The sequence below is a fragment of the Nycticebus coucang genome, chromosome 11 (assembly GCF_027406575.1).
Source record: "Nycticebus coucang isolate mNycCou1 chromosome 11, mNycCou1.pri, whole genome shotgun sequence".
NCBI lineage: Eukaryota > Metazoa > Chordata > Mammalia > Primates > Lorisidae > Nycticebus > Nycticebus coucang.
Genome location: NC_069790.1, coordinates 64,785,077 through 64,812,436, shown reverse-complemented (window position 1 = coordinate 64,812,436; position 27,360 = coordinate 64,785,077). Strand labels below are relative to the sequence as shown.

At 40.0% G+C, this 27,360-nt stretch overlaps 1 protein-coding gene across 1 annotated transcript in view; it reads left to right on the top strand.

Annotated features, from left to right (window-relative positions):
• Positions 1 to 27,360, top strand: part of GRM3 (glutamate metabotropic receptor 3) — a 222,591-nt gene that overhangs the window by 191,464 nt on the left and 3,767 nt on the right. Inside the window, exons 4-5 of the mRNA XM_053609323.1 lie at positions 781 to 1,847; positions 11,305 to 11,479. Coding sequence (XP_053465298.1) covers positions 781 to 1,847; positions 11,305 to 11,479 — 1,242 coding nt within the window. The remainder of the gene's footprint in view (positions 1 to 780; positions 1,848 to 11,304; positions 11,480 to 27,360) is intronic.

Genomic DNA, 27,360 nt, shown 5'->3' with positions numbered 1-27,360 from the left:
ACTCCAAAATATTAAAGCATTAAAGTCAAAGGATTATGGTATATTGTAATTTTTTTTCTTTCTTAGTCATTTGAACTATTTAAAAGAAGCATATCTACATCTATAATGAGATAATTTTCTTCATTTTGAAAGAGAAAAGCTCTTCATAATTATTTTATATTTTATGAAAATGTTTTAGATCAGAAAAATCTTGGTGGCTGTAAATAAATACAGTAGAACCTCCACAGTTGATCACCTTCCTACATGGACCACCTCCTTAAGTTGATCTAATTTTCATAGATCAGACATGGACCAGTTGTACATATTAGTAGAGTAGGCCTGGTTCTCTATGTTGACGACCTCCATATGTTGACCAGCTAGTTATAGTCCCAACTTATAGAGATTCTTCTATAAGTGATAAGAATGAGATGCAATGTTTTCCCCATTCCTATCATAAAATCTTTCGAGAAGAGAATATTTGTACACCACGGAGAATAAGACTGCATGTTTCCAAGTCTTCCTTTGAAGGCAGCACTGTATTGTACCCATGATTATCACTGGCACTTGGCACCTGTTAGATACTCAGTAATGTTAACTGAATCAATTTATGAATGCCTGCGTATTCAAGTAGCTTTTGATGTGTAGCTTTCAATCATAACTGATAAGTGATTTTAGCTTTGGAATCACCATTCTGTTATTTCAGTTTTGCTAAGTGTATGACATAAAGTAATTGCCTGGTCACACATGAGATATCTAAACAAGTGTTCTTTTCTTTTCCTTTTTTGTCTTTACATATCACAGCTCCATTTAATCCAAATAAGGATGCAGATAGCATTGTCAAGTTTGACACTTTTGGAGATGGAATGGGGCGATACAACGTGTTCAATTTCCAGAATGTGGGTGGAAAGTATTCCTACTTGAAGGTTGGTCACTGGGCAGAAACCTTATCACTAGATGTCGATTCCATCCACTGGTCCCGGAACTCAGTCCCCACTTCCCAGTGCAGTGACCCCTGTGCCCCCAATGAAATGAAGAACATGCAACCAGGGGATGTCTGCTGCTGGATCTGCATCCCCTGTGAGTCCTACGAATACCTGGCCGATGAGTTTACCTGTATGGATTGTGGGCCTGGGCAGTGGCCCACTGCAGACCTCACTGGATGCTTTGACCTTCCCGAGGACTACATCAAGTGGGAAGATGCCTGGGCTATTGGCCCAGTCACCATTGCCTGTTTGGGGTTTATATGTACAAGCATGGTTGTAACTGTTTTTATCAAGCACAACAACACACCCTTGGTCAAAGCATCAGGCCGGGAACTTTGCTACATTCTGTTGTTTGGGGTTGGCCTGTCATATTGCATGACATTTTTCTTCATTGCCAAGCCATCACCAGTCATCTGTGCATTGCGCCGACTGGGGCTGGGGACCTCCTTTGCTGTCTGCTATTCAGCCCTGCTGACCAAGACAAACTGCATTGCACGCATCTTCGATGGGGTCAAGAATGGAGCTCAAAGGCCAAAGTTCATCAGCCCCAGTTCTCAGGTTTTCATCTGCCTGGGTCTGATACTGGTGCAAATTGTGATGGTGTCTGTGTGGCTCATCCTGGAGACTCCAGGCACCAGGAGATACACCCTTCCAGAGAAGCGGGAAACGGTCATCTTAAAATGCAACGTCAAGGATTCCAGCATGTTGATCTCTCTTACCTACGATGTAATCCTGGTGATCTTATGCACTGTGTATGCCTTCAAAACGCGGAAGTGCCCAGAAAATTTCAACGAGGCCAAGTTCATAGGTTTTACCATGTACACCACCTGCATCATTTGGCTGGCTTTCCTCCCAATATTTTATGTGACATCAAGTGACTACAGAGTAAGTCTTTGATAGTTTCTTCTTTTTGTTGTTCTTGTTGGGTGGGTTATAAAATAGTCTTCTTTTATTTCATCTTAGCAATGAGTTGGGTAGTTACAAATGCCATGATGATTTCTATATTATATGTAGAGATTAGTTCATCATATTTCAAAAGCATTTACTTCATACCTATCATGTGCAGAGTACTGTGCTAAGCAAAGAGAGGAAGATAAATGTGAATGATGTGATCATTCAAGCAATGTGTAATCTAGTTGGAGAGAATGTAATAAACACACATACACCATTTAAAAAGCCTTTTAATTGAGCTTGAAAAATGATTGACAAGAGAATAAGACTTAAACTATAAAGGATCTAATGAGACTACTTCAAATTAGATTCAAGAGGCTACCACAAATGAAACCATTAATTAAAATATACTTGCAACATTCAGCCAGGATCAGTTTAAAGATATAAAACCCTTCACTCATGTTTCATTACTTCTATAAGACAGATTAAAATACAGTGTTAATGAGCTGTGTCTTTTCTACAACTTTAGCTATATATGCACATATATGTCTATGTATATATATACATTTCTTGAACTAGTTAAAAATTTTATTGTACACATTTAAGTAACCTAATTAGGTCATTAATTTCACAGTCGCTATTACATAATTCAAATTTCTGAGCTTTCATGTAATTTCCATCTCGTCTAAAAGAAACTTCAACATTTCATCATAATGTTAAAACCCTTTATCAGTTATTTTTATATTTGTAATTCTGATTTTAATATCTCATAATGAGTCTAAGAATTATTTTTCTTTTTAGGCAATTGGATTTTATTATCTATATTTCTTAGGTCATCATAGATTAAAATTTTCTACGACCATAATGGTTTCCTTGTTACACTGTAATTTCACAAAATGAAATGCCTCTATAGTTTGTAAGAATCCCCAAATCTGTTATTTGACAGCAATCCCTACATTGACAAATTCTAGAAAATTTCTGCCCCAAAAGAAGACAACACAGATATAAAATTTCAGTTAGATGGGAGGAATAAATTCAAGAGATCAATTGTAAAAATGGTAACTATCTTTGTAGGCTTGAAAATCACTAAGAGCGTAGATCTTCTTTTTTTTTGGAAACAGAGTCTCACTATGTCACCCTGGGTAGAAGATCATAGTGTCATTGCTCATAGTGAGCTTAAGTGAGCGATTCTCTTGCCTCAGCCTCCCAAGTAGCTGGGACTACGGGTGCCCGCCATGATGCCCAGCTATATTTTGTTATTGTTGCAATTGTCATTGTTGTTTGGCAGGCCCCAGCCAGGTTTGAACCTGCCAACCCCAGTGCATGTGGCTGGTGCCCTAGCCGCCAAGCTACAGGCACTGAGCCAAGAGGGTAGATCTTAAGTGTAATTACCACAAAAAAATAAGTATGTGAGGTAATGCATGTGTTAATTTAGCCCAGGGGTCCTCAAACTGCGGCCTGGGAGCCACATGAGGGGTGTTATTGTATTTGTTCCCATTTTCTATTTTTACTTCAAAATAAGATATGTGCAGTATGCATAGGAATTTGTTCATAGTTGTTTTTTTTAAACTATAGTCCAGCCCTCCAACGGTCTGAGGGACAGTGAACTGGCCCCCTGTTTAAAAAGTTTGAGGACCCCTGATTTAGCCATTCCACAATATATACATATTTCAAAATATCATTTTGAACATGATAAATACATATACTTTTTTCAATTAAAATTTTTTTTTTAAAAAAGAACACAAATCTGTTTAAAGCATAGGCTCAAGAGATTGAAAAAGTTTATTGTACACATACCTTGTATATTTCATTTATTCACAACCATGTATTTTTAGGAAGCTACTCTTAGCCAGAGATGGAGTATTGTGACTGCAAAATAGTTACAATACAAGTTATTTTCCTCTGGACATATAATTTGAAACTATTCATTGTCAAAACAGCTAGTTACAAAGAAAAAAAAAGAAAAGAGAGAGCAGAAAATCCTGAGAATAAACATAAGTAACATTATAAAAATTAAGTTTTATTAAATAAATTAGCATTTATTTGTAAAACACACACAAAAATGACTTTTTTCTTTAAATGATAGCAATACAATGGGGCAATAGACTAAATGAAATCAGATGAACTTGCTAGAGCTTTCATGGCAGAATTTATAAGGCAAATGGGGCAGAGGACACGGAATTGGTTTTTTTAAGGTCCAAGCTAATGAAAGTATCCTATCACACTAAGATCATCTGAGATCTCACGCTTTACAAATAATGCCAATCCTAACTTTACAAAAGAAATGAGGAAGGTAGACAGAAGCCTCCAAGACTGTGGTTTTCAAATTTGACTGCATATTGAACCAACTGAAGCAGTAAAAGAATACTGATACCTGAGAAACAACCCCAGAGTTTCTGATTTAATTGGCTTGGTCGATGGCCAGGATATCAGGATTTTTGAAAGCTTCCAAGGTGATTCTGGTTTGTAGCCCAGGTTGAAATCCCCTGCCCTAATGAATCATATTGCCCCACAGATATGTTTGATTCTGCCTGCACTGTTTTGAAATATTTTTCAAAGTTAAAAAATCCAAGAAATTTTACATAAATATCAAGATTTGGGGCTTCACTTCACAAAGGAAAGCACATGAGCCCCAAATTCCTCCACACAACAGTTAGCACGCACCTCAGGAGTGAGCCCTCTTGACTCTGTGATCTACACCCCAAACCCGTCTCCTCATTCTTACAGCTGGCTTCTTCCGCTTAGGAGCCTTCGTGGGTCCTATAAGCATTCGAACTTGGAACTCTGATTCTAGAAATTCCAGAACAAGACTGAGATTTAAAATTTCCCAGAGGAAAACCATGTGGTTCGGACAGAATCAGCAGCGTTTGAAAAGTACTCAGTAATTTAAGGGCAGCTAGAAAAAATTGGACATCCAACAGTCAACAAGGTTTATGACTCAGTACTTTGCCGCCCAATGTGAGTAATAAATAAAAATAATGCACTACTCTAGTCTTCAGAAAGTTTATATCCTAGCTGGTAGAACAATATCAACATGAAAGAATTCAATATTAACACAGAATACTTTATAATTAAATTGGCAACACAAACTCTAAATACTCACAAGTTTCATAAAAGAGCTTGATCTTTTCCTTCCAGGAATACTTCTTGAACACTTGGGAGTTTGTCCTGTACCTTGGTGGGCAAGTACAATTAAAATAGAAAACAGAGGGAATATTCCCGAGACAAGAAAGGAATGAGCCAACCAGAAGACAGTCATATCAATCATCCTCAGGTGGAAAATGGGGGGTTGGGGGGGAGGCGGGAGAGTAGAGAGAGAGACTCATGGGAATTGGCAACATGGCCAGATTATATCAGGCGGAGGAATTCATATAAATAATGTTTAAATGCTTTGAGGTCTTGGAATTTTTTAGAACTTTTTTTTTTTTTTTGTGGTTTTTGGCCGGGGCTGGGTTTGAACCCGCCACCTCCGGCATATGGGACTGGCGCCCTACTCCTTGAGCCACAGGTGCTGCCCAGAACTTTTTCTTATTTTCTTTTGGTTTGTTGTTTGCTCAGGCAACAAGGGACATGATTAAAGGTAAAAAGGAAAGGAAGGAGCAAATCCTTCCTGATCAACTTACTCTGCTAGATGCTTTGAATACAATAGGCCACTCATTAACACCCTGGAAAGCAAATTTTATTATCCATTAGAAAAATGAGTAAACAGACTCAAAGAATAATTAACTTCCCAGGTGGCACACTTAAGGAACTCTATCATTCACAGCCATAGCAGTAGCCAGAGTGTCAGCTTTTATGTGGGTGATTTGAGTCCTGGTTTCCACAAGTCACTGCAAAGTGACACCCTCATAAGCAGTACTCAAGACAAAATCAGTATTAGTTTTCTTTTTTGGCTTAGGATCCAATACACCACAGCACCTCACTATTACTGATCTTATACTTATTTAAAATGTTAATATAGTGTTCATCATGGGTTTTGCATTAATTTTGATTTCTTAAAATATTGCATTAAAATAGTATTTGTCTTGACTACTGAATTACCCCCTTAAATTTGCATCAGAAGCAGGTGCCTCATCTGCCTCACCCTTCTCCCAGCCCTGCCTTCCCCCTGACAGGTCCAAAAAGGGGATTTGTCTGTCTGTAACCAAATAGTGGTGATTTGTCTGTCTGTAACCAACAAAGCATAAAAATTTGAATTCATCTCCTTCTCAAGTTCCTCAGTATACTTAGTCTGGGAGTTACAGACTTCAGCCTCCCTTAGGGATGGGGAAACCTTGGTCCTAACCTTAAGTGCCGTTTTCCTTAAAGTAGCTAAAATCAGGGTAGAGCATGAAGGCAGCATCAGGCAGCTTAGAAAGAGAACAGTCCCATGCCGGTAAGAAGAGACACATTTGCTTTCATTTTTAGGCATGCAGCAGCTACTCATAGCTCAACCAAAGGAAAGTCCAATATTTGGGGTTTTTTTTATTGTTGGGGATTCATTGAGGGTACAATAAGCCAGGTTACACTGATTGCATAAGCCTAAATTGGATAACAGAATCATCATTGCTGTCACTATTGACTCCAACTTTGGTGACTTGTTGACTCAGAAAACACAATCTATGGCTTTTTGACTGGGACTCAAACTTCAACTAATTTGGCCTTGATTCATACAACAGTAACTTTCTAAAAGAAAACCCACCTTAATTCAGGGCACTTGCTATCTCAACATGATGATGTTTCTTAGGGTATTGCCTAGATTTCTCTGTACCCATTTCTCATTCTTTAACACGATGCCTTTGTCAACAATGTAAACCCACTGTAGGCAAGAGCACAAATACTGGTGTCTTATCTATGGTTTCCCAGAAAGTCTGTCTCAGGGAAATCTCACCAACAGGACCAAAACTCCTTTTTGTAGCCAGGTTCTGCTGCAAAAAACTCTGAGACCTTTGATTGTCACCTTGGAATGGATCTAAATTTGGCATGAAAGACTACAGCAGGGGATGAGCCCTACGAAGTGCCAGCTGTTGTCGTCTCTTTCACAAGCATTATGTGTCCTGACCACCACCACCACCCCCCACCCCAGCATCCCAAGGGAAACAGCCAGTTCAAATGATTCACCTGGTTTCTGCCTTCTCTGAAAGTCTTTCCATGGTCAGTGCAGCAAATGTCTCTGAGACTTCCATATGAAAGGATGTGTAAATTTCTGCCCACCCAGGATAAATTTTACTAGTAGTTGTTACAGTCAGGTGGATCTGAATCCAAATGTGGAGGAAATCCACCCCCAGATTACCCCCAGAGGACAGGGGGAAACAGGGCATTGGTCCAGCAGCTCTCTTTGCACCGACTTCCTGTTTACTCAGCCTTTGACCTCCTCCCTACAGCCTCCTCGTTTATAGGCAATACGGTGGAGCACTATGTGTTTCTGGTTAACCGTATAATTTAGTCAACATTATTTGCTACTGATTTCCATGAATTTCTCTCAAATCTTGTTAATCAGTTCTTGAGGCCCTCATATTTCCTTTCTGAAAAGGCCATGTCTCTGTTGGCATTTCATCCTCACTGCCAAAACTGTCAGACTGTAGTGTCTGGGATTTTACTCTACTCATAAGGTAACAAGTTAGCCTGCCATGGTTTTATTGATGCAGACAAAAAGGACTTTGTGACTCACAGCTACAGCAATAGTTGGAGTGTCAGCACTCACACAGTTCCCCTGGGTGCCTCTTCTGCAGGGCAACACAAAGTGGGCCAGGTGACTCCTGCACAGTCAGTTGGTTGCCTGATATGAGAGGAACTCTGAGATGAGGAAACATGAATCTTTTATGATGGATGGCATGCTGTCCCTTTGCTGGAAAGATAGGCCCTATCTTCTAAAGCTCTTTGCTCTACATATATCCTTAAAAAGACAGCCTGGAACAAAGGCAGCCAGGGCCTTGCTCACAAGATAACATGAGAGACTCATAGGGAATTATCTTCCAACAGAACCAGCAGAACTTGCTGCTGGACTGAGTGTGTGGGTGTAAGGGCAATAGCAAAATCAAGGATGGCTTCCGGGTTTTTGTTTTGCACAATTTGGTGTCACTCAAACAAGGACACTTGGGGAAAACAATCAGCTTTTGCTTACATATTAATTATAATATTCCTATTTCATATCCAAAATAATATGTCAAGGTAAATTTTTAAGTCTGAAAGCCCACAGGATAGGTGAAAACTAGCAATAAATATTTGGACATTGTCAAATATAGGAGGCATTTAAGTCATGGAATTCAATGGGATCATGAAGAGAAGGGAGTGCAAAACAGAGGCCTGGGACACTCTAGCACTTACATCCTGCAGAAGAGATGACTAAGAGAAGGAGCCACCACTGAGGGATGGGCAAGACCCAAAGGAAGGAAGTGAGTATGCCAGATGTTGCCCGAAGGCTGAGGAAGATGAAAACAGAGCAGCATGGACTGGTACCGTACAGAGAGACAGAACACAGAATTCTAGTAGACTTTTCATCGTGTGACTTACTGAAGGAATCAGACAACCCAAACTCCGAGGCTGATACCTGGGCCTTGTTAAAAAAAAAAGAAGCTAAAAGGTTTCAAATTTATAACAGGTATAATGAATAAATATGGTGCATAAACTATCATAAAAATGCAACTTTAGTTCTACGTCCCCTTATCCCTTTAGTATTCCATGAAGGTAATCACCTCCCCCAACCCCTGGGTGGAAATTCCAGGGGACACATTCAGACCCTGAGGGTTCACCATTTGTGAGGCCCCATCCTGGTGCTGGGGATGGAGCAAAGAGCAAAAATGCTCATAACCTTGGGAGGCCCGTGGACTTGTACTCTTAGATAACGTATGGTCCTACAGTATATCTCAATTGAAAATTGTCTCTATTAAGAAATTGAAGTGGCTACTGCTGTGTAATCATCAGAACTGTCATAACATTCAACCTGGTTTCCTCCTGAGGCCTGGCCAGCCTCGGGCTGGGGGTCAGCAGTGGTTGGCTTCTCCTTCCTCCATGTTCATGCTCTTTAGTCCACCCACCCACTTTCCTTCTCAGCCCTGACTAAAGTGATGAAGAACAAGGAGGACAGTTCTTTGAGGCAGGATGGCTTTGTGACCTCTAAGTCTGTAAGTGGCTAAATAGACACCCTTCAGGGCACTGACAGATGTTCTTGAAAGATCTTCACAAGTTCCCCTCTGGGCGTGAGTTGGCTGGCATTCGCTCTGGTGGCTCCAGCTCATTCCCAGGACCTCCAGCTGTACCCCCCTCCAGACGTTTTCCCCCTTCTCCAGGTCTCCAGACTGCTCCACACAGGACCAAGAATACCCATGATGGCTTTCAGGTGGTCCATCTTGTCCATGCACATGATCAGATCTTTCTCTGTGACACATTTTTGGAGTAAAGGACTACCTCAAGACAGTAGCAAGTTTCTGTGAAATGCCACCAAAGCAGCTAGCCTTTTCTCACCTTGAAGATTTCTAAGACATGAGTTAGGTCCTAATCCAGGGCACCCTCCTTCTAGAGAAACACCTCAAACTTTCTATAAGTGGCCACACTGCAACTCCTCTCACTAGCCTTTAAGTGAGGAGATAGAACTCATCAGACAGCTTTTTCCAAGATATTTTCCTCCTAATCCTCTCCTCGCTGCTCTTCTTATAATGTCTTAACATGTGTAAAGAGTTTCAAGCATCACAAGCTCTGAGAAAGGGTATCCTTGAAAATGTTTGCACCTTTGGATTTGTCTCACCCCCTCCATATCTGGTATCTTTCATGTTAGCATCTGAGGCAGGGACTGAGGCAAGAAAAGTACAATTCTAACATCATATGACAAATATATGTAAAAAAATATCTACCAGATTTTTTAAGGCTTTTACCTCATGTAATTAGATAGTACCCTCTTTTCTCAGATGTTCACAAACGAGAAAGGAGCCTGTAATTAGGGACCTCAAGATGGGTAGCACTGGAGTGGTAAAGGAGAAAAGAACTTTAAAATAGTGAGAATGGGTTATGCTTTCATCACTTAGAATAAATCAGGATCCAAAGAATTATGCCACAGTGTAGCCTGAATTTTTTTTAAACAAAATAAACAAATACAAAATGAAGGCTTCTAAAGTTGTATGGCTTCTCTAGTTAATTTATTCAATCTTCACCTTTCCTTGATTAGAGAGCAAGGACAGAGACTTTATAGAAATGTTTTATAGATGCCCAAAGTCATTTACAGCATTAGAAATTATGCTGTTTTGTTTTGGGGTGGTGCCTGTGGCTCAGTGAGTAGGGCGCCGGCCCCATATGCCGAGGGTGGCAGGTTCAAACCCAGCCCCGGCCAAACTGCAACAAAAAAATAGCCGGGCGTTGTGGCGGGTGCCTGTAGTCCCAGCTGCTCGGGAGGCTGAGGCAGGAGAATCGCTGAAGCCCAAGAGCTAGAGGTTGCTGTGAGCCGTGTGTACGCCACGGCACTCTACCCGAGGGCGGTACAGTGAGACTCTGTCTCTACAAAAAACAACAACAAAAAAAAAACAAAGAAATTATGCTGTTTTGTAATAGTGTTTGCCTGGGGTGGGGGTGGGGGGACAGAAAAAACATCTAGAGATCCTCTCAGATTCCAAGGAGACTCAGAGTATCTATGGTAAATGTTTACAAAATGATAGAAGAAATAAATAATTTCCATTTTTCAACACTGAAAGTGATAAAATATGTGGACTCTTCCAGAAAATTTATGAGAATTGAAGCCAGTACAAATGATGAGATCAGAGAAGATAGATTATGAGGAAACATGATATACCCTAGTTCTGAGGTAATTTTCAGGGATGCAAAGGGAGAAAATGAAAATTCTCTACCTGGGATGGGTGTACAGAAGACTGGAAAACACAACATGGAACGATGAGTACCCAGTATAGCTAAATTCCAGAGAGATGCCAACATAATAAGTAAAAGAAAAGGTGACACAGAAAGAAGCTGATCTGGGAGGAAGATGTCCTCCAAGACTGAGGGGGGAAGCTAGTAGCTATAAGCAGAGCACCCAGCAAGAGAGAGAGATGGGAAAGACTCAGACTTGTTCATACCACAGTGAACCCCATGCAATCCACGTTCACTAACGGAAACCATCAGCAAGCTGGCCACTTCACCAGTCAGTATTTATGTTTTACTCATTAAGATTCCAATTTCAGTGGTTCTGCAGAAACATCTTCATGAAAATATAAAGAAAACAAAACAAAACAAAAATTCCCTGTGAAGTCTTGGCAAGCATTCAGGACAACCCCGCACAAATGGTGTTTACTTACAAATCCTAAGCAATGTTTCCCTGAATAGCCCAAACACAGAAGATCCGATATAATTACCATATTGATTTGGCTGTGATAGAACAGATCTATGGATGATTCTGGGGTTCTCATTTAGTCTTATTTTAGTGCTTGCTTTAGTTGGCCATCTGATTGGATTTATAGCTGCACACTTACTAGACAACCTTCTCTTATAGGTGCAGACAACCACCATGTGCATCTCTGTCAGCCTGAGCGGCTTCGTGGTCTTGGGCTGTTTGTTTGCACCCAAGGTGCACATCGTCCTGTTCCAACCCCAGAAGAATGTGGTCACACACAGACTGCACCTCAACAGGTTCAGCGTCAGCGGAACTGGGACCACGTATTCTCAGTGTAAGTATAGAGCGCAATGCTGACTCTTCTGTACACACGGCACTGGGTAGGGCCCTGGCTGGTAGGAACAGGCAACAACCTGAACTGTAATAAGTACTGATTTAACTGTGCTGACAGGTACTATGCTAGGTGCCATGCATACAGGGAGAAGCCAAGGAGTCAAAGTTTTTTTGGGGGGCAGTACATATGGTCTAGCAGGGAAAGAAGACAGTAAATCCATAATTGGGGTTTTCAACGATGTTGTAGAATTAGATAACCTGTCTCTAGTCCTGCTCTGTAGCCAGTTTAGTAGGTAACCTCGAACAAGTCACTTTATGGCTCCCTGCCTCAGTTTACTCATTGGACTAGAGGACTGGGCTACATTAGTATTTTATAAAGTATGTTTTATGTCATGCAGATGCTGAAGGTGCTTTGTTAAAAATTAAAAGGGGAAGATAATCAAATAAGATGAAAAAATGCTGCATCCTTAACATTCCCTTGGAAGTTTAAAGCACTTCCTTTAACATGAGCATGTTAGAGGTTTTGAGAATCTCTACAGCAATGAAACCTGTTTAATTTTGTTATTCACAGAGTTTCTTGAAAGTATTTGACCATAGTAAAACCAGCTAACATCTTATGGCACACACTTTGGAAAACGCTAGAATAGATCGTCCTCATCCTTCAATGACACAATGTTTTTTCAGCTGAGGCCAGCTGAGAAGACAGTGTGAACTGGGGGGAGACCAGCACAGCTCCCCAGTTCTCTCTCCTGCTGGCCTACAAACGTCTGAAGCATTACCCTTAGAGAATCATCGATTTAATTCTTTAGAGTTCTGTAAAGCACAAATATACCTGAAAGGGACAACCTTTTAAGCCATTTTCAACTAATTTGTGGTATAGAGCAGTAGAAATTTACTGACACAGGATGAATGGGAAGAAAGGGACTAGAGCCAGGGTTGGTGGGGGGGGGTGCATAAGAAATGACAGAGACAAATGACTACTTCACAATTTTGCCTCAAGTAGATTAGAAAGGATGCTTCAAAATAGCTCAGCATCACAGGGTGAGCAATCGCATTTGTGCCCTGATTTCTCCAACTAGGTACTGAATTTAACAGGGCAGCTCTTCCCCCAGCAAACAGAAGACTGACAGGCTGAGAGCATGTGTTCAGGGATGTGCTGTTCACCCTGCTCCTCAGTGGGCTGTGAGCTGCTGGTGGGGACCTTACTGTCTTTCCTCTAAATGCCCAGGTGTCACAAAGGTTGAGCCTGGGGGCATGATAAAACCTAGAAAATGGTTTTCCTTGGATCTTATGGAAACATGTTTATTTCTCAAGCACATAGATCTCTTCTTTAGCAGATCACTTTTAACAGCTAGCTAGCCCAGACAAAAACAAACTGGTAATAACTAATAAAAACAACAATAATAACAGCTAATAAGACCTATCATTTATTATTTTCTATTTGCTGGGCATTGTGCTAAATACTGTGTGTGTGTGTATACACACCCATGTGCATGCATGTGTGTGCTGTATCTTAAATGCACAACTCTTTCAGGTAAAGACCCAGAATTTAGAAGTCAGTTTCTCTGATTTTGAAGCCAGTGTATCTAACCACCGTATCATGCTATCTCTCCCAGAAAACAAGCTGGGAAAGTTCTCATGATGCTAAGTACTTGGTAGGCTTGACAGGGAGAACAAAGGGAAGGTTACCTAGTCTACATAGTGACTTACCTCTGGGCAAAAACATGTCCTTGATAGCTCCAAGCTCTGTGTTACTGGAACAATTGAGCGAAGTCCCTAAGTCTTCCTCAGACATTGTTCAAAGTCTCATATATCCAGACCACAATAATTTGGAAATGGTGCATTTCCTAATACATAATTGGGAATTAATAAATTCCTGAAGAGCTAACAAAGGTACTTTCTCCAATCAAGTCTCTTGTCAAATTCAGAAATATCCATTTACACACAAACGATGTCCTAGGACTACAATGGACCTCTTTAAGTGGTGCTCAGCATGCTAATCTGTTAGTGACCCAATTAGTCCTTTTGAGGTAGATGTCTGCCCAACCCACATTTTGGACTATTTTGTTACTTGATGAAATTTTAAATAAATTTTCTGTTTTTAACAAGATCTAAATTCAGATGTCATTGTTTCAGCACTATACACCAGAGCTGGCGGGTTCGAACCCAGCCCCAGGCCCACCAAACAACAATAACTACAACCCCAAAATAGCTGGGTGTTGTGGTGGGCACCTGTAGTCCTAGCTACTTGGGAGGCTGAGGCAAGAGAATCACTTAAGCCCAAGAGTCTGAGGTTGTTGTGAGCTGTGATGCCACAGCACTCTACGCAGGGCGTCATAAAAACAAACAAAAAAAAAATAGTTTATGTTTATGAATTCATATTGTCCTCATAAGTACCAAATATCACAAGTTTATGCAGGTAAGCAAATTGAGAATTTAAGTTACTTTTGAAGAATATACAATGATTCCAGAATCAGGAGTTAACCCTGCATTTTTGACTTACAGTTAAAATCCTTCTCATTTTAACAAACTGGAACTATTATCATGAAATTCATTCATTCATGAAATTCATTCCTTCATTAAATTCTTGAGTACCTACTATATACCAGTAATTTCTAAGACCTCTACACATACCTGGCCTGATGAAACTGAGTCTCTAGGACAGTGTTTTCCATTCTGTAGACTGTAACCCAATAATAGGTCATGAAGTTTATTTAATAAGTTTGACTAGTGTTTTTAAAAACAAAAACAACAGAACATTCTTATACTCCATTAGATATGATAATGAAGGCATGAAGAGATGGTGAAGTTGTAAAGAGTTATATGTACATGTGTACCAGGCACAGGTAAAATATATTTATTGCTGGGAATCACAGTCAGAGAAATTTAAAGGCCACAGGTCTATGGATTTAGTTCTATGCATGAACATGTTACTGACGCACTGTGGGAAGAGTTTAAGCAACTCATTTGCTATCTCGGTGTCTGTTTCCTTTCTTATATATTCAGTTCAATTTATATCCATTTACCTCCTAAATAGCAGGAATTTTATTTGTTAATAAATCAGGAAAAGTCCTGAAACTGCTCTGAGTTCATTAGGTAAAGCATATGTTTTACTCAGGTTATGCATTTTTATGCTCTTCCAGCAAGTATTATGCCAGTACTTTATTCCACTGGGTAGTTGTTAGCAATATCGCTGCTGATTTTCTGACTTGTTCTCTCCAGAGGTGAAAACAAAATCACATGTACAGATGTGAGTAAAGATGAGAGTAAGCTCATATAGGAACAAGGTTAGCTCATTCCTGCCTAACAAACTCCCTTTTAGTTTTGAGGCTTAAAACAACCACCCTTTTCTTATCTGTCGTGATTTTATGGCACAGATATTCAGTCAGGATGTGGCTGAGCAGTTCATCTGTTAAGGCCATTTTTAAAAAATTTCAGATTAATATGAGGGGATGATGATTAGGTTACATTGTTTGCCTTTTTTTTTTTTTTTTTTTTAATAGAGATGAGGTCTCACTATGTTGCCTAGGCTGGTCTTGAACTCCTGGCCTTTTGCTTTGGCCTTCCAAACTGTTGGGATTACAGGAATGAGCCACCATGCCCAGCATGCTCCATGAGGCTTTCATTGGAGTTCTTCTATGTTTTTAGCAGAGACTGAGATGATCTGAAGGGTTCATGATGATTTCACTTTTATTCTTGGCATGTTGGCCAGAAGCCTTTCCACATTGTCTTCCAAAGAACATGTTCCATAAAAAAAGGAAATAGAAACTGGCATGGCCAGGACACTGGCACAGCATGACTGGTACCATATGTATTTATCAAAGCTGTCACACTCCTGCCCAGATTCAAGGGGAGGGGTATAGACCCCACCTGTCAAAGAATCAGTGACCATTTTTATTATGTCACTCTCTCCAAACCCCAAATTAATCCAGTACTGTACTCTTCTCAAGGGTTACAGTGACCTGACACACTTAATCCCATGCAATACCCAGAAGTCACCCAGACTAGTAATCACAGCCCTATCAATTCCCAGTGTGTTCTCTGGCAAGGGAGTAACAGGAACATCAACTTACACCAAAGCACAAGCAAGCCTCCTGATGGCACCTAAAGTGGTTGGTAGCACAAAGAATATTGTTATTAAAGTTTTAAAGCCGAGATTGCTGCAAAAGGATGGAAAAGCATGACTGAACTAAGAAGTAGCCACGTAAGAAAGAACCTGATTAAGGACATCTTGGAAAATTCACTGTTTGAGAAATGTTTTATATATTGCTATGTGCAAAAGATGTGCTTGATTAACTACATAGAGTGGAAGTCCAAATTTTAAAAATAAATGAAACCTTAACTTTTTCTACATTAAAAATACCCATGGGCAATGATTTCCAAATATGTGTGTACAGAAAATAACCTCTTTGAAATGGGACTGCCAGCCCCGCCCCTAGATAATCTGAATCACACCATCTAGGGCAAAGGCTAGAAATCTGGTTTGTAACAGATACCCCAGCTGGTTCAGTGGAAGTGATCCAAAGGAAACGTTTTGAGAACCTTCGTCCAAACTCTGCTTATCTACTTCATCCATGAATATCAGCGCAGGGCAGGAAAGTTTTCTTACACCATCAAGGAAGAAGCAGGATTTCAGAGAGGGAGTGGCGTCTGAACTCCCATCTTCTGCCTGGTGATGCCAGTGAACACATTCCCATGTAGCTATTTCCCAAGCTGTCTCTGCAACCTCCAGGGAAGCACAGAAGCATCTGGACATTCAGAAAACATTTACTAAAGTGGGCATGCTCGTTCCAATGGCAGTATTACTCAGGGACCCTGAAATTCTAAACTCATATTTGCAGTGTGCTCCCACACCCACACACATAAGCAAACAATCCTTTGTGTTTGGTTGAAAAAGAAATGAGGTCATTCTATATTCTGTTCAGCTTTAGAAGCAAAAGGACTTCCCAGAGCTGGTTCTTAAGGACAGGCGATCAAGAACATATGCTTGGATATAAGTAAAACTGTGTAATATTGAAAGACACAAGCTGGAAGTACACATGAGGTTACACAGCATTAAACCCTATGGGAGCCATGCAGTTCAGAATGTTGGCATTAATATGGTTTTGTATCAGCATAGATTTGGGAGAGGTGAGAAATGAAGTCTGCCCGTAGTCGTCAGAGCTATTATGTACCCAGACTTGGTCCTATGAGGATGTGTGTCTCTTTCTCATAGTAATCATTCAGATGTATGTATGTCATCATCATTAAGATCAGCCAAGAGACTTCTGGTAACTAATGAGGCCCAGATTTAGGTCCCCAAGGAGCTGTAGGTATATGGAGATTGATTCCTCTGCCAAAACCTTACTCAGAAAATCACTTGTCTAGGTGAATAATGTGTAAACTGCTCAATTAATAGAATTATTCTTTATTACAAAGTATTTTCACATTACAAAAAGAAAGGCATACTTACAACTTTGACTCAAACTGTACAAAAGCAAATCGTGTAACCAAAACATGTGTGCCCATGCAATATTCTGAAATTAAAAAACAAAAAAGGCAGTAGTGAAGAAAGGTCAAGCGAAAGGTCCTCTGGAGTCATGGAATGACTTTCACAAACCTACAGCAACAGAAAGCAAGCACATGAGGACAAGACTCGGTTTATCAATGACTGAGCCTTTGAAGCTACCCTAGCTATCAGGGGGAAAACCGTTGTTGAAGTCTGAATAGGACTGTATATAAGAAAACCAGACACATAATGCCCACATTTCTTCCCTACAGTGCAATGCCAGAAAAACAGCATCCTGTGCCTATACTCTAAGTTCAAGGAGTCCCATAATGACACTATGTACAAGTCTGGCCAGGCAGATGAGCAAGTTATTTGATAATACTTACTGAATTGAAGGTCCTTCTTGCCCCAGGCATAAATATATTATGAACATAAATCCTCAATGGGCAATGCAGGAAAAGCCGTGAGTACTCAGCAAGTTAAGCCAGCTGCATCCAGCAGAACATACTTAACAAATCCAAATCAGATAAGCCTCCATCCACTTCTCCATCCAGAAATACTCTGGGAGGCCCACAGTATTTCTAAGACTCTCATTCCATTCCCTTTCACTCCTTTCCTCTGTGAGGATGGAAAAATAGAGTCTCCAGCTATAACAGGTTACCCTTCATGTATTTGAGAACTAACGTGTACCTCTCCTTTCTTCTACTTAACATTGCCATTGTATTGGTCTCATAACTGCTTTTTTCCAACTCTTAAGTCATTGTGTTTATATCTAATGTTTCACTAGATTTTCCCCAACCAAAAATAGCCCACCTTCCTTAGCAACAGGACCACAAAGACTGGAGCTGGGAGAGCCACTAAGGAACATTTATTCTAATAACCACATTTCCCCAAATGGGAAATTTATAGCCCTATCTACCCTGTTTCCCCGAAAATCAGACAGTGCCTTATTTTAAGGTGTGCTCCCAAAGATGTGCTAGGTCTTATTTTCAGGGGATGTCTTATCTTTCCTGTAAGTAGGTCTTATTTTCGGAGGATGTCTTCTTTTGGGGAAAACAGGGTATTAGGTACATTAAGGAAATAGGTAACTGAAGTCCCAAACATTGCTATATGGCCTCTCTGAATTTTCTGCCTCACTTAGTTACAAAATTCCCTTTAGAGACTATTCTAACAATGGGAATATTATCATCTGTAAATTCAATTTTTTTTTTTTTAAGTTAAAAGCTTTCCCTTCAGTTCCGCTGTTCTATCAGCATGGGTATTGGCTTATAGTAATCCCCTATGCTAGAGAGTTCAATAGCTTAAATCATGTCCAGCTGAGAACTCAGTAGTCCACACAACCAAGTTTCATACAGAGAAGGCATATCTTCCAGGGGCTACCCACAAATCTTCTCAGAAAATCTGATTTGATTAAGACGAATAAAGGAATATCATTAATGTTGACTGGCTAAATGTTTATGTCAAAGGCTTAAAAATTAGATTGTTATTTAAAAGCAATTATCACTTCTTGAATTAAATTACACTGCATAGTCCCATCTTCCATCCTATACATTTAAACAGAATGCAATTCCCTAAATTAGAGAGTTCAGTATTGTATGAGCCATACCTACAATGATATGCACTTCCATGTAACCCCAAATTCATAAAGCATCTTTGGGAACATGTTACTATTTTCAGAACTATGCAAATATGCTAACTTTAAAAAGAAAATATGTATATTATCAACTGCTGCCTATACAGTAGGTTTCAGATGCTCAAAACAAAGAAACAAAGAGTCTACTATCAATTTATTCTACTCTATTTCTCTTCTCCTAATCTTCTTTCACTTCTAGTCAAATTCTCTGGAGAACATCTGTAAATGGAGAAATCAGTGTGCCCACATAGGATGAAAATCCTTACCCATATGTAAAATTATATAGTGGGGTGGAGTGGGTCTATCCTACCTGGTATAACTTCAGAGGCTTTAGAAAATGCTCCCCTTACCAAGTAAATGACCAATCCTGCCGATGTGAGCAATCCATTCATTCATTAAAGACATTTTTGGACCTACACTCAGCTCTTGGCACTGGGGATATAGCATAAAAGAGATGAATTCTGCACTCATCGTGTTTGCACTGTAATTGGGCCAGAGGAAGGGCACAGAGAGATAAACAAATAATGCATAAAGTATCAGATATTAATAAGTGATATGGGAAACATAATTTGGAAAATGAAAAAATAAGGCACGTTGGTAATGGAGAGGGTTGCTAATTTTTATAGGGTGACCAGTAAAGATCTGATAGAGTGACACTTGAGCAGAACATACAGTAAATGTAGAGAGTGAGCCTTGCCAACATTTGACAGAAAGACATTCCAGGTGGGAGGAACAGCAAATGCAAAGACCTAAAATTGTAAGGACATCCAAAAGGCCAGTGTAGCTACAGGAAGATGAATAAGGGGGGAAAGTGAGAGGAACTAAGGAAAGAGAAGATGATCACATAAAACTTTGGAGGTCACTATAAGGACTTTGCTCTTCTATTAAAAGAAATGGGAAAATACCAGAAGGGTTTCATTAGAGGTGTGGCATGACCTGACTTTAAAAGCATCATTTTTGGCTGTTTGGGCATAATATTAATATAACACAGACAGCATGCAGAGATCACTTTGGATGTTATTGTATAGTTCAAATGTTGGTAGGTGGCTTAGACCAGGTTGATATTAATGGAAGTTAATAAAGTGTTCAGATACTGTGCATAATTTGAAGGTGAAGCTACTAACAGGATTGACTTCACCAGAAAGAAGAACCAATGCCTGACTTATTTTAATAGATTTCAACACTTTCAGCTTCAGACTTTTATCCCTATGTGTAGTAGCACATGCAGCTCACATTAGTTATTTGAGCCTCAGGGTAAATGAGTTTCTGGTCCTTGTCAGAAACCACATTTAGATAGAAAAGAGGAGAAACCAGACATGTTGGGCAGTTAAGAGACAGCAAGAATAATGCAGCATTGATAGAACTGTACACAAAAAATTGATTCCTTTCATTTACCAAATATTTGTACTTTTTAAGGGAGGGATAAGAGAACATGATTTTTAAAAAACAGCATGATGTGGCAACAACAGAGAGAAATATTTAGCTGAAGACTGCTATGGTTTGAATGTGCCCCCAAACTTCATCGGTTGGAAATTTAATCCCCAAATTTATATATTGACTGGAGGTGGTACCTTTGGGAGGTAATTAGGAATAGATAAGGTCATCATGGTGGGGCTTCCACAAGGTCTGAGCTTGCTATGTTCCTCCCTGTGATGCCTTCCACAATTTCATGACAAAATAGGAAGGTCCTCACCGACATCCAGTGCCATGCTCTCAAACATCTCTGTGATGTTCTGTTATGGAAACAGAAGATAAACTAAAACTGAGTACAATTTCTATTAATAAGGTAATTAAGTTGTATCATGTGTCATGACAAAGGTCCTTGACATATTTTCTCTTTCTATATGTCTGACTCTTCTCTCAAAGAGTATCACTGAATGAAGAACTCTGTGCTTTCATATAGTTCTAGCTCCACAATCTTGGGATTGTAGATTTTTATCCCACAGAATAATAAATATGATGATCCTTAATCTTCCGTTAACAGCTTAAAACTGTTACTTGGTCATAAAGGAGGGGAAACATTTCCTGAGACTTTAGTCCATATTTCTTAATAATGAATTCTTTGCCTTCTACCATTGTGAAATCTTTGTCATAGCAAGCATACCAAACCAGTGAATAGCAGTATCATCATCTGCCCAGACAGCGTCTATAAATCATCAGAAGAACAGCTCCTGGAATGAGACCAAGGAACCCAATTACAAGTAAAACTAAGTTGGTAAGTTAGGATGAAGCAGGATAAGGCAAGAAATAGCTAGTGGAAACTGGATTCCATTACCATAATACTAAAATATCTAAACAAACAGACATCCTGGGAAAAATTGTTTGGGGTCACCAGGAACAAGGAAATGGAACAGATGGGGGAAAACTGAAATGTCTGTTCTTTTGGAATATTTGTTTAATTTTTTTTCTAAGTCTGATGTATTAAACAGTTATAGTAACACACTGATTCTCAAGAATCAGTTTCAGCCACTAAATTGATGAAAAGACTTGCCATCTATAAAAAAAAAATCTATTAAATAAATATGTTTAGCATTGATTGAGGGCCTAATCACCTCAAAAAGTAGAGTCATTTCCCCCAAAGCCTGGACAGCCTGTGCTTTACTGGTGGAAAAGAAGTGGATTTCAAAGAACCAGAAAATGCTGCCACTTGATTGCATTGATCTCCAATGTTTCAGCAGTTTTGGAGCAAAATATGCCTTTGATGGCTATGAATTACTCTTTTGTGATCAATATTGGAACTTACAAGGTCTTTTTCAGTTACCTTCAGTTTTCATTTTGAATAGCAAAAGGCACCCCTGTAGTCTAGAGTAACTAATAACTGCTACTCACCACAAGCCCCAGGAAAGACAAAAATAAGACGACGTACCTCTTATTTCTGGCAGAAAGAATGATTATAGAAACCTGCTTACCCGCACTTAAGAATATATGCTAGTGGGGCGGAGACAAGATGGCTGACTGAAGCCAGCTTTCCACAGAGGCTCCCGTCCCAAAGGAGAGTTAAAGGACAGAAATTTAGCAAGTAACCTGGTGGATTAGAGCTGCACCAAGAGAGAAGGTTGAAGAACACAGATCAACCCCGCTGAGGTGAGCTGCAACCCCATTATACAAACAAAAGATACAAAATCAATCGCCAAGCGGAGGGGAGTCCCCACCCTGATGAGAACAGCTCAGCATGCCCTACAAAAAAACAAGCAGAGTTGAAAGGTCCTTCCACTACACTCCATGGGAGAGATCTTCTAAAAACTGGACCTACCTCCCCTATTAGGGCACCACGGTGTTCTCCTGCCAGGCATAAAACTGTATAAAACTGTATATATTCTCTACCTGCAACTCTGAGCTCCCAGCACTCTCCTCCACTCTCACTCTGAGGTCTGGAGGCCTGTCCCCCAGGAGTCCAGATTCTTGGGTGATTTCTTGAGAGGTACGGACAGGGCCTGAACTGCAGCTGGTCAGTGCTGGCTCTGGGGCACGGGAGTGAGGAGAGGACTGTTGGCTCAGAGAGAACCACATCGGAGCGTTAGTGCCCCAAGGTGCAGAGCATTAGCTGTCTTTTAGCAACAATAGGGCTCACTCCCGGATATTCTGAAGCCACACCCCCTGTCTCCCTGGGCAACCAGAGGAGGCCGGGCTTCTACTCAGGTGGCAACCACCAAGGAACAGATCTGGGATGGAAACTGAGGCCCCGTGAGTAAAGGGTTTGCCTGAGGCAGTACCGGCCTGGGTGGAGCGCGGGGAGTAGAAACGTACACACAGAGCCGGGAAGTTCCCAGGGTAGGGCTGAGCCAGAGGACCACTTTACTGAGCCTAAGATGCACCCGGCCCTCAGGGGATCGTCAGCCTATAGACAAAGAAAGATAGGAGGCTAGAACTGACAGGTAACTGAATACAAACCTGCAGGAGCAAAGACAGGGCCTGAGGCATAGGCTCTGGGAATTTAAAACAGCTTCTCTTCTGCAGGGGAATTTATCAGGGACAGAAACAAATTCCTGCAAAGTTGTTCTGTTCTGTTTCGTTCTGTCAGTAACATCAATCAGGGGTGGGGCTAGAACTGAGTGAACACACCCCAGCTTCCATCAAGCGCCTGAGGTTGTCAGGCCTCACCTCCCCCTTTTAGATAGAGGCAGAGCGCAGTGGCCTGGCTGAGCAGAGATAGATTTCCTTGTGATTCAGGGAGGTGCAAACCCCTGGAGTATCTGTTTACTACAGGCAACTGGGTCAAAGCCCTGTGGGACTATCAGTGACTGGGTGTGACAGAGGTGCAAGGTGGGGAAGCAGGCATCAACCTTCCCAGACTGATCTATTTGCTGGGTGGGTCCTCCTGACTCCACAGAGCACTGGAGCAAGCCATGTCAGAGTAGTCACCAGACCCCTGCGATCCAGTTGCCAGAGACCTTTTAAACGCTCCCAGCTGAGACAGGGGCTGACTGAGACAATTGATTTGGACCTTTTGAACTGAGCCAATCGCCCAAGGACTATGCAGGTGGTGCCCTGGGTGTGCGGTTATAGGAAGGTTTGATTTTCCTTTTCCAATTGTTGCCTGTGGGGGGCAGGGTGACTTAATTGCTGGTATTTCTCCACAGCTGAGACTTCAACCCAGAGTAACTGTTTCACTAGGGTCAAACAGAGACCAGCTGAAAACAAGACAGAACCACTTAGCCCCACCACACCAAACAGGGCCCCCGTTTCTCAGGCCATAGCACTGTAAAGGTCTTTGACAAAGCTCCAGGGGAAAAATCAAATGGTGTAAAACAATCATGGGGTGGAACAGCAGAAAAACTTGGTAACATGAACAACCAGACTAGATTAAACCACCCCCCCCAAGGAAAGATATGGCAGATGTAACTGAAGATCCCATTCATAAACAGCTAAGATGTCAGAAATCAAATTCAGAATTTGGATTGCAAACAAGATTGATAAAAATCTTGGAAAATTTGGAATTAGAAATTCAAACAGCAATTCAAAACTCAGAATTAGAAATTCAAGGAGAAATTCAAAAGTTGTCTCAAGAATTTAATGAATTTAAAGACAAAACCACCAAAGATTTTGATGCACTGAAGCAAGAATTTGCAGCCCTCAAAGATCTGAAAAGTACAGTAGAATTCCTTAGTAACTGAGTGGAGCAAGCAGAAGAAAGGATTTCTGACATTGAAGACAAAGCCTCTGAACAGTCCCAAACTCTCAAAGAGGAAAAGAAATAGAGAGCAAAAATGAATCATTCTCTCAGAGAGCTCTGGGATCATTCGAAGAAGGTTAATATCCGCCTCATTGGAATCCCGGAAAGTGATGAAGTGGCCTCGCAAGGCACAGAGGCCCTTCTCCATGAAATTATGAAAGAGAATTCTCCAGACATGCCTAGAGATTCTGAAATTCAGATAGCAGACAGTTTCAGAACCCCATCACGACTCAATCCCAATAAAACATCCCCCAGACACATCATAATTAACTTCACTAAAGTTAATATGAAGGAGAAAATTCTGAAAGCAGCCAAACGTAAGAAATCCATTACCTACAAAGGGAAGAATATTAGAATGATTGCAGATCTCTCTGCTGAAACTTTTCAAGCCAGAAGAGGGTGGTCATCGACTTTTAATCTCCTAAAGCAAAATAACTTTCAACTCTGGATCCTGTATCCAGCTAAACTGAGTGTCATTTATGATGGATAAATTAAATATTTTAATGACATTCATATATTGAAGAAATTTGCCATAACCAAACCAGCTCTTCAGGATATTCTCAGACCTATCTACTATAATGACCAGCCCAATCCTCTATCACAAAACTAAACTCACTCAGAAACTTTTGATCAAACTCCAACTTCCACAGTGGTAAAAGGATTAAAAATGTCCACTGGACTTTCGAAAAACTCGATACCCAAAATTTTACCAGACTTATCAATATTCTCCATTAATGTGAACACCTTAAACTGTCTTCTAAAGAGGCACAGGTTAGCTGACTGGATACAAAATCTCAGGCCAGATATTTGCTGCATACAAGAGTCACATCTTACCTTAGAAGACAAATATAGACTCAGGGTGAAAGGATGGTCATGCATCCTTTCATAGGATGGTCATATTTCAGGCAAATGGTAATCAGAAAAAAGCAGGTGTTGCAATTTTATTTGCAGATACAATAGGCTTTAAACTAACAAAAGTAAGGAAGGACAAGAATGGTCACTTCATATTTGTTAAGGGTAATACTCAATATGATGAAATTTCAATTATTAATATTTATGCACCCAACCAGAATGCACCTCAATTTATAAGAGAAACTCTGACAGACATGAGCAACTTGATTTCCTCCATCTCCATAATAGTTGGAGATTTCAACACTCCTTTGGCCGTGTTGGATAGATCCTCCAAGAAGCTGAGCAAAGAAATTTTAGATTTAATCCTAACCATCCAACATTTGGATTTAGCAGACATCTACAGAACATTTAATTTCAACAAAACTGAATACACAGACTTCTCATCAGCCCACGGAACATACTCCAAAATCGATCACATCTTAGGTCACAAGTCTAACCTCAGTAAAATAAAGGAATAAAAATTATTCCTTGCATCTTCTTGGACCACCATGGAATAAAAGTTGAACTCAGTAACAACAGGAATCTGCATACTCATACAAAAACATGGAAATTAAATAACCTTATGCTGAATGATAGCTGGGTCAGAGATGATTAAGAAGGAAATTGCCAAATTTTTGGAACAAAACAACAATGAAGACACGAATTATCAGAATCTCTGGGATACTGCAAAGGCAATACTAAGAGGGAAATTTATAGCGCTGCAAGCCTTCCTCAAGAGAACGGAAAGAGAGGAAGTTAACAACTTAATGGGACATCTCGAGCAACTGGAAAAGGAAGAACATTCCAACCCCAAACCCAGTAGAAGAAAAGAAATAATCAAAATTAGAGCAGAATTAAATGAAATTGAAAACAAAAGAATTATACAACAGATCAATAAATCAAAAAGTTGGTTTTTTGAAAAGGTCTATAAAATAGGTAAACCTTTGGCTAACCTAACCAGGAAAAAAGGAGTTAAATCTCTAATCTCATCAATCAGAAACGATAAAGACAAAATAACAACAGACTCCTCAGAAATTCAAAAAATCCTTAATGAATCTTACAAGAAACTTTATTCTCAGAAATATGAAAATATGAAGGAAATTGACTAATACTTGGAAGCACGTCACCTTCCAAGACTTAGCCAGAATCAAGTGGAAATGTTGAACAGGCCCATATCAAGTTCTGAAATAGCATCAACCGTACAAAACCTCCCTAAAAAGAAAAGCCTGGGACCAGATGGCGTCCCGTCAGAATTCTACCAAACCTTTAAAGAGGAATTAGTACCTATATTACTCAACCTGTTCCAAAATGTAGAAAAAGAAGGAAGACCACCCAACACGTTCTATGAAGCAAATATCACCCTGATCCCCAAAACAGGAAAAGACCCAACAAGTAAAGAAAATTATAGACCAATATCACTAATGAATATAGATGTAAGCTATAACCCAGTTATAACCTAAGAATAGGAGGAAGGGGGAAAAGGAGGGGAGGGAGATGGGAGGTGGGAGGTGGGTGGAGGGAGGGTGATTGGTAAGATTACACCTGCAGTGCATCTTACAAGGATACATGTGAAACTTAGTAAATGTAGAATGTAAATGTCTTAACACAATAACTAAGAAAATGCCAGGAAGGTTCTGTTAACCAGTGTGATGAAAATGTGTGAAACGGTCTATAAAACCAGTATATGGTGCCTCATGATTGCATTAATGTACACAGCTATGATTTAATAAAAAGAAAGAAAATATGCTTAAACTTAGACCATTAAAAATCCCATGAGAATTTCCTCAGAATAATACAATAAGCTTATCACAAACACACACACACAACTGTACTTTTGCGTTCCACATATTTTACTACAACAAAAAGACAAATATGTAAAATATTTATGAAAGGCAAAGCAATAGACATAATAAACTCATTAAACAAATTATAAGTGGGACTTTACCTAACAAATGCTATCAGTGCAACCTGGTTCTTTATACCCTCAATGAATCCCCAACAATAAAAAGAAAACAATAACTTTCCTCTACTATATTCAGCAACACATGCAGAAATGAGACAATTTTTTAAAATAATAAAATAAAATGTACTGGCAAAAGCCACAAATGCTTTTATTGCATTTGTAAAAGAGAGGAAGAACTATACAAGTTAGAACTCCCTTTAACACACTAAAAAGTGTTTAGGGAGAAAAAATAACAGAAAGCAGTCTTGTAAGTTTTGTTATTATTCCTTTTAAGAAGGTCTTAAGTTTGTATTATCTTCCTCTCAAAGAGGTTAAACATTCTTGTAGAGTGGTCCCTTCAATGTCACTATGAAGCAGATAGATAACTCAAAATTAATCTACTAACTTCTATAATAATGTCCATGGGTGCATAGTAGAAGGCTATTTTAAACTAAAACTTGATGACTTTCTATGCAACTAGCCTACGTCAACCATAGGGTTTTTTGTTTTTTTTTTTTTTGTGACAGAGTCTCACTATGTCACCCTCGATAGAGTGCTATGGCATCACAGCTCACAGCAACTTCTACCTCAACCTCTTAGGCTTAAGCCTTTCTCTTGCCTCAGCCTCCTAAGTAGCTGGGACTACAGGTACCTGCCACAATGCCCAGCTATTTTTTGGTTGTAGTTGTCATTGTTGTTTGGCAGGCCTGGGCTGAGTTCAAACCCGGCAGCTCTGGTGTATGTGGCTGGCGCCC